General features: G+C 37.5%; 1 protein-coding gene across 2 annotated transcripts; it reads right to left on the bottom strand.

Moving 5' to 3' along the window:
• Nucleotides 1-399: 399 nt before the first annotated feature.
• Nucleotides 400-3,301, bottom strand: LOC137722580 (CBL-interacting protein kinase 2). Of its 2 annotated transcripts, none has more exons than XM_068461617.2 (2): nucleotides 3,049-3,301; nucleotides 400-2,354 (listed from the first exon to the last, which is right to left on the bottom strand). In XM_068461617.2, exon 2 carries the CDS (start codon nucleotides 2,023-2,025, stop codon nucleotides 544-546), a length of 1,482 nt encoding a protein of 493 aa, XP_068317718.2. In that variant the 5' UTR covers nucleotides 2,026-2,354; nucleotides 3,049-3,301; the 3' UTR covers nucleotides 400-543. The 2 variants fall into 2 exon arrangements, with proteins under 2 accessions (XP_068317718.2, XP_068317719.2); XM_068461618.2 differs by having other exon boundaries at nucleotides 400-2,334; nucleotides 3,049-3,276.
• Between the last annotated feature and the right edge of the window lie 4,038 nt (nucleotides 3,302-7,339).

Below are 7,339 nucleotides of genomic sequence, written 5' to 3'. Positions count from 1 at the left end.
TGACATCTGTTTGAAAAAAAAAAAAAAAAAACAATAATTTCTACAAATTTAATTTCTTTCCTACACATTTATTTATTTTTACTGCAAATTATATTACTTTCCTACAAATTTAATTTATTTCCTACAAATTTCATTTCTTTTCTACTATTTTCACAATATTACCTATTCCCTATTTTCACAATCTTATCTATTCACAAATCCTACAAATATTCATAAATCTTACAAGTATTCATAAACATTCACCAATATTCATGTCCAAATAAATCATAAAAATCACTATACTCACTATTTTCACAAACCACCTAAACCCACCACCACCACCCCCTAAGCCACCTGAACCCACACCATCCCCATCCCCCTAAACCACCTAAACCCACCGCCGTAGGAAAAGTAATCAAATGTAGAAAACAGCAATTTTATTACATGAATCCTCAAACCTCCACACTCAGTTTAAGAAAAACTAATGTTTCTCAATACTAGACCAACAAGGTTCATATCATCACATACTACAATCAAATCCACTACCATTTTTTTATTCGATTATTACGAATCCTGGGGTGAGACTGCATGCACTGGGAGTGCCAGAGAAGGCTGTTGCTCTTGCTTCCCTTGCTGTGAAGGTTCTTGCTTCCCTACATGTTCTTGTCCCTGCGGCAGCTCCTGCACTAGTTGTGGTGGCTCATCTTCTTGTTGCTGCTGCTGCTGCTCCTCCCCTTGCCAAGTCCAAACAATGTCCTTCAGAGCTGGTCTGATATCTTTCTTAATGACCTTCTGATACTCCAATGTATCTCCACTAGACTTCTTCACTTCCACCAGATGAAAAGTCGGGGTGATTTCAAATATCTCGGTGTCAATGCTCAGCACCCCCTTCCTGCCTTCCGTGGACCCTTCCATTTTCAACAATCCTCCATCCCGCTTCTTTATTTTTAGCTTCAGACGCTTGGCAATGTCCTCCAGCTTAGAGATGATGGTGGAGGCCATTTTGTTGGATGTAAACCGCACTTCCTTTTTCTGGTCTGTCTGCTCAAACAATCCAGACAAGTCAAAGCCTGCGGAGTAGGAGATGATATCAAACGCGTTCAAGTTAGACGGCTTTGATAATTCTTGCTTTGACTCGACAGAAGAATTGCTGTCTTCATTTGGTCCAAAAATTGCATCAACATCCAGAGGGGATGGCTCCTTCATTGGTACCTCAGCAATTTCCGGCTTTTGGACCAAACCCTTGCGGAACCAAGGACTCTGCATAATCTTGGCAATGGATATCCGAGTATTTGGATTGGGGTCCATGATCTTTGACAGCAAACTGCATACTTCCGGTGAAAACCAGTTAGGAAATTTGAACTCGCCCTTACCAATCTTCTTATACATCTCCATCAGATTTGAATCGTGAAATGGGAGATAGCCAGCCAATAGAACATACAATACCACTCCACAAGACCAAATGTCAGCTTTGGCACCATCATATCCTTTCCTGTTTATTACTTCTGGAGCAACATATGCAGGGGTTCCACAAGTTGTATGAAGCAAACCATCTTGCCGCTTAGATTCACCAAGGGCACTCAATCCGAAATCTGAAACCTTTAGATCCTCATTCTCATCCAAAAGTAGGTTTTCTGGTTTCAAATCTCGGTGGCAGACTCCTCGACTATGGCAGTAATCAACAGCACTGATGAGCTGCTGAAAATATTTCCTAGCAACATCCTCCTTTAGCTTGCCTTTGGAAACCTTGTTGAAGAGCTCACCGCCTTTGACATACTCCATGACAAAGTAAATCTTGGTTTTGCTGGCCATTACCTCATAAAGCTCCACAACGTTCGGGTGTTTAATCAGTCGCATGACAGAAATTTCTCGCTTAATCTGATCAATCATTCCGACCTTCAAGATCCTCTCCTTATCAATTATCTTAATCGCCACACTCATGCCGGTTTTAAGATTCCTTGCATGATGAACCTTGGCAAAGGTTCCTTGGCCTAGTATTCGCCCCAATTCATACCGCTGCATCAACACACTCCCTTTGTTTTCCATTTCCGGCTAACAATTCTTGTACACAGCAGAAGCTACTTCTAACCGATAGCGTAATATACAATACAGAAACTATATTCTCAAGAATTTAAAAGTTCAACCATCTTCATAGACATCATGTTTCGACAAGATGTGCCCACCTATATTTCTCACTGAAGTAGGCACTTGAGCGTAGAATCTGAACTCACTGCGAGTTTTTTCAGTCTCATCATTGATAAGCAAGGGCAGCTCAAACAAAGCTACAACCTCATCGATAAGAGATGGCGAATTCTCAACCTTGAAGCACATCTTTCAGCATTCCCTGGCTTTCGTCTTTGATAACCCAGAGAAAACTGAAAAAGATGACTTAGCTCAAACTCAAACGGATACAAAACAAGGTAGCAAGCAGTCAAAGAGCGAAACTTGCCAACAACAAATATAAAGTGCTTTAAAACCGTTGAAAGTGTTTTTAATAAAAATATTTTTGGAATCAATTCTTAGTAAAAATGCAAGTAAATAAGTGCTTTTGTAACCTAAAATTATTTTCACTAAAAGCGTTTTCAAAAATTTTAAAAGCACTTGCTAATGAGTTCTAAATTCAGTGCATAAGTTGCAGCAAATTTCGAAAATAATGCGTAGTTTTCTGTATCTTTCATATTCGAAAGCTGTGAACTTCATCATCTATTTCAGCAATTTATAAAATAATTTGAAGGTTTTAATTTATTTCAACTTCTAGTAGGTAAACAATTCAGCAACATAATTACTTCTTAAATTCAAGATATTCAATTAAAACTCGTCCAAAAAGAAACAGGGAAAAACAACCCATTTCCCAGCTTCAAATTTCCAAGATTTCAGCATCTCAACAAGGGAAAATAAAAGAAAAACTCAAATTTTCTAGGCAATCAAACAGGAAACAGATTATAAAAAATAAAAAAATATAAAAAAAATATAAAAACTGAACCTAAAAATAAACAAAACTGAAAAATTCACACTTGACAGAACCAACAAATAGAATTAAAGAACCGAATAAAAAGATTCGAACTTTACCTTGGAATTAGAGGTAGAAATTCTCTCCCAGTTGGAAAGAATGAAGAACAGAATTTTGGTTTGCTTTTTGGATTCAAAGCAAGATAAAGAAAAGCGAAAAGAAAACCCAAATGGCTGTAGTGGTGTGTGGCTATCCTTTATACGCTGTGCCTAACGCGCCAACGCCAACCAATAAATTTCCGAATTTTTTCTCACTCGTATTTTTTGGCTTCTTGTTTGCATCAGATCACAGCACTCCGCACTCACTGTTCATGGACATAAATACAAAGGCGCCACCTTTTTTTCTTAAATTATTTTCCAAATTTTAAATAAAGTATTCGTAAAATTAGTATAATATCTGTTTGGTTTTGCTGACTCCTTGCGTTTTTGTTAAACGGAAGCCATAATAACAGGAAATGGATCCACCACCTTAACGTTCGGAACTTAAGGATTCACAAATTTGAGCCAAATTTGATATTTCTTATTAACTCATTTCGTGGATCCACCTCATACAAGTCAACGATTCGGATTTCTTTTCGCACAAATGTGTAGCTTAGATTTACGGATCTCTAGGCATCGGACACTAAGGTTCGGAGTAGATTCAATTCCATAATAATAGTCATCATTTGCTTACCTTAAGTGCTTGTTTAATAAATAATAATGCTTTTGTGAGAAGGAATTTGTTGGCTGAGTGTTTTGTTGAAAGTTTCATTGTTAGAGGTAGAATCATGCTCTTTGTAACTACATCTACAAATTGCTATAGTTTAAATGAAAAAAAATTAAGAAGCGGCTCGTTTGGAAGTGTTTTTAAAATAAATGAAACCGTTTTACAAAAAATATTTTTAGGTTCAAAAAACACTTGAAATGCTTTCTTTTCCATAATTCATTTGCATTTTAAGTAAGAATTGGAAGTGCTTTTAAAATTGGTAAAATGTTTTTGATGAAAATATTTTTAGAACAAATTATTGGTAAATATGAAAGTGAATCCTAAAAAAACCTAACAAAAAACACATAACTAAGGCTTTTTCAAGGAACACTTCAGGTTCTTTTCGGTTTCAAAAACATTTTTAGTTATTTTGAAAACACTTCTAAACGATTCTTAAGTGTTTCTTCAAAAAGCGTTTTTACCACTTATAAACACTTCTAAATTTTTTAATTCAACAGAAAATATTTATAATTGTTAGAAACCACTAGAAAACTCAAATCTGATATCATTTTGACAAAAAAAATAAAAAATAAAAATTTCTGATATCATTAACCTTAATCACTACGATATTAAAAGCATTCAGGGCAATATTTTGATTTTGATTGGCGTTGGCGTGCAATGCATATAATTTGGGTGGGCGGAGGGCTGGCCAATGCGATGCTTCATGACTCGAACATCTTTGGCATTGTCACCCAGAAACCAATCATGACACGACAACGCAATTAATATTCCAGTTTTTGGTATTTAGCAGAGGTTTCAACTGCGACGGCCGCCCACCGTACACGTCCCCCTCAGCGATTGCTTGCTTGGCACCACCCGAGCCTACTTGTCCGTGTCCCGTTACCCTCCCTGGGGCCCCACCGTCTCCCGGGTCGGAGTTGGCCGCGCGCTGCTCCATACAAATTCAATGACATAATCTTGTAAATTAAGTAAGGCAAGTGAAATTCTTGCTCCGTACAAATTTAATGCTAAGGCAAGTGAAATTTGCACATGCATTCTCTTTTCTTGCTAACCGTTGTTTAATTTTGATCTTTCGATTGCGTAAATTAAATAAAAATTAATGAACATAAATGAATAAAGAATGTGTACAAGGAGGAAATAAAAAAGACACATGCATTTACGGCTCCAAGTTTTCTTCTTGAGCTTGTGGATTTGATGAATATGATCATGGTTCTATCTTCTAAGTTCAAAAAGATAACGGTAACCATAATTTATCACAAATCATCTAAAAATTGTGGCTAATCAGGATCAACAAGGTAAAAATTAACTTCAACACATCAAAATCTGATACGTTCAGGATTTTGAAACTGGTTATTACACGTTGTCTTTGAAGACATGCTTAAGCTGCAAGTGCGATTAAGATTCAAGAACAGATAGAAGACGATATAATAATTTACTGACTCCATTCTATTTACATCCCAAATGCACTTTGAACCAAATAATGGTTGGAAACTATTGTCTCATGTCGCTAGCTATTGAATAACAAGGGCTAACGTCAACTAGGGTCAGGACCGTAACGCATGATTCGCTACTGATTGGCATGCTGTCTCTAACACACCTGCCTAAGTTTTGATTGAGCCGAATTCACCAAACCAAGTGGGGCAAACTAAAATCTCAAAGTGCATAGCAAGTTCAAAGTTTACTTATTTCCCAAACACTCTTCCGATTGCCAACTGATGTTTTTAACCATTTACCCAATTGAAGTCAGAAATTATACATATAGTAAAAGCAATAACAGCAATAACACCAGCAACCAAAAGTAAGAAAATTTATCAACGCATGAAAATAGTACAACGAAATATGCAAACTTTCATATAAGAGAAACCATACAGAAACTCAAACAACAGATATCAATCTATCGCGTCGTGTCATAGTTTAGTGACTCCATTCTAGTTACAATCCGAATACACCTTGAGCCTCATTATAGTCGGAAACTATTGCCCCATATCGCAAAATATTGAATAACAAGTGCTATAAGGGTCAGGGCCGTAACCCTCGAATCAATGCTCCCTAGAAAACTGTCCGTAAGACCGGAACAGACCTGCCTAAATTTTGAGGAGCCGAATTCACCAAACCAAGTGTGGCAAGGTAAATTCTTATCAAAGTTTACTTCTTTCCCAAATACCCTACCGAACCGATTAGCTAGTGCTACTGATAGTCTAATAGTAAAAGCAAGAACATCTATATCATAAATAACCAAACAACAGACAACCTTAATCAGAGACCAAAAGCAATAAAATTTGTCAACGACGTACAAACAGAAGAACCAAGTTGGCAAAACCATCCATGCAAAAACACCAACATTCAAAAAAAAAACAAACAACATAGACAGATATTGAATCAATCCTAAAAATCACAGCTTTTGCCTTTTGGTGCTGAGAAAACGTGGGAAACGAAATAAGGAGCAAGTTTGAAGTTATAAAGACTCTTTAAGAATTTTCGACGTTGGAAGAACAGAAACGAGCGGAATCGAAATCCCGAACAATCGGAGATACATAGATATTTACCTGTGATTGTCAGGGAGGAGAGAGAGAGAGAGAGGTGGAAAACTGGATTTTTTTGGAATCCCTCTTCTCTCTTTCTTATTTGTTTCGAAGTGTTCGGGGGTGGGGATATGCGTTGCATTGCCGTTGGTGATCGTTTGCCTTGTCATCTTGTTTGTTTTATACAGGAACAGCTACCCCATCTGGGTTGGGCTTGTGTGTGCTAAGTAACATGTGACATGGACTCCTTCCTACGTGTCACATTGGAATTTGTGATCTTGCCGGAAAATGTTCCTCTCCGTATCCTTTTCTCCAAATCCATTAGGTCCGGGGATCCGAACCATTGAAATTTGATCTAACGGCTACAAACAGGGGTTCACTTTAAAAGTTATAGTAACTTTAACCGTTGGATCAAATTTTAATGGTCCGAATCTCTAAATTTGATGAATTAGGAGAAAAAGATCTGACCGTTTCCCTTACCCTGTCAACTGCGTATCCACGTAGGATTGGGTTTGTTTTGCTTTATGAGATATTTTTGGTGTTTCTTGTTTCTACGGAACTAGCGGCGAAACTGCATATCCACAAACAAGTACAACGGACATTCCGAAGAGGCATTATTTTGATAAACATTCGATTTTTATATACTAAACAAGGTTATCACTTCTCTAATTTCTTTTATTTTTTTCAATTGGGGACCCGTTGGTGACAGTCCATCTTTCTAAGGATCGGAAATACTCATAGAGAGCATTTCAGCTTTCATTGATTGTGTGATTCACCAGCGATAAGAATCGAAGTCAAGATATGCTGTGTGGAACGCGTACCTGGAATTCGTCCCTAACCACTAGATCACTGAGTTTGTCAAATTTGGATGCTTGATGGATACCAACAGGATAATTTTTAACTCAAGTTGGCCACCACATGAAGCTGGCTGTACCTTCCCGTCTTACCAACGTGCAAAATGATGATTGCCAGGCAAATGTTTGTTTGTTGGCGCCATTTTTACAAGACAACTGGTAGAAGTCGCTCTTGAGCGATATTGGAAGGGAGGGAATCAAACACAGGACCTCGGGTGAAGGGTTTAGTTCTTGTGTATCACAAACATTTTTGGGAGGCAAATTAAACG

The sequence above is a fragment of the Pyrus communis genome, chromosome 4 (assembly GCF_041283825.1).
Source record: "Pyrus communis isolate YQ-2024b chromosome 4, ASM4128382v1, whole genome shotgun sequence".
Lineage (NCBI taxonomy): Eukaryota > Viridiplantae > Streptophyta > Magnoliopsida > Rosales > Rosaceae > Pyrus > Pyrus communis.
The sequence above is the reverse complement of the archived record's forward strand: the minus strand, read 5'-3'. Positions and strand labels throughout refer to the sequence as shown.

Excerpts from the sequence above, each read along its gene's own strand:
- LOC137722580 (XM_068461617.2), bottom strand. The coding sequence starts at position 2,025 with ATGGAAAACAAAGGGAGTGTGTTGATGCAGCGGTATGAATTGGGGCGA.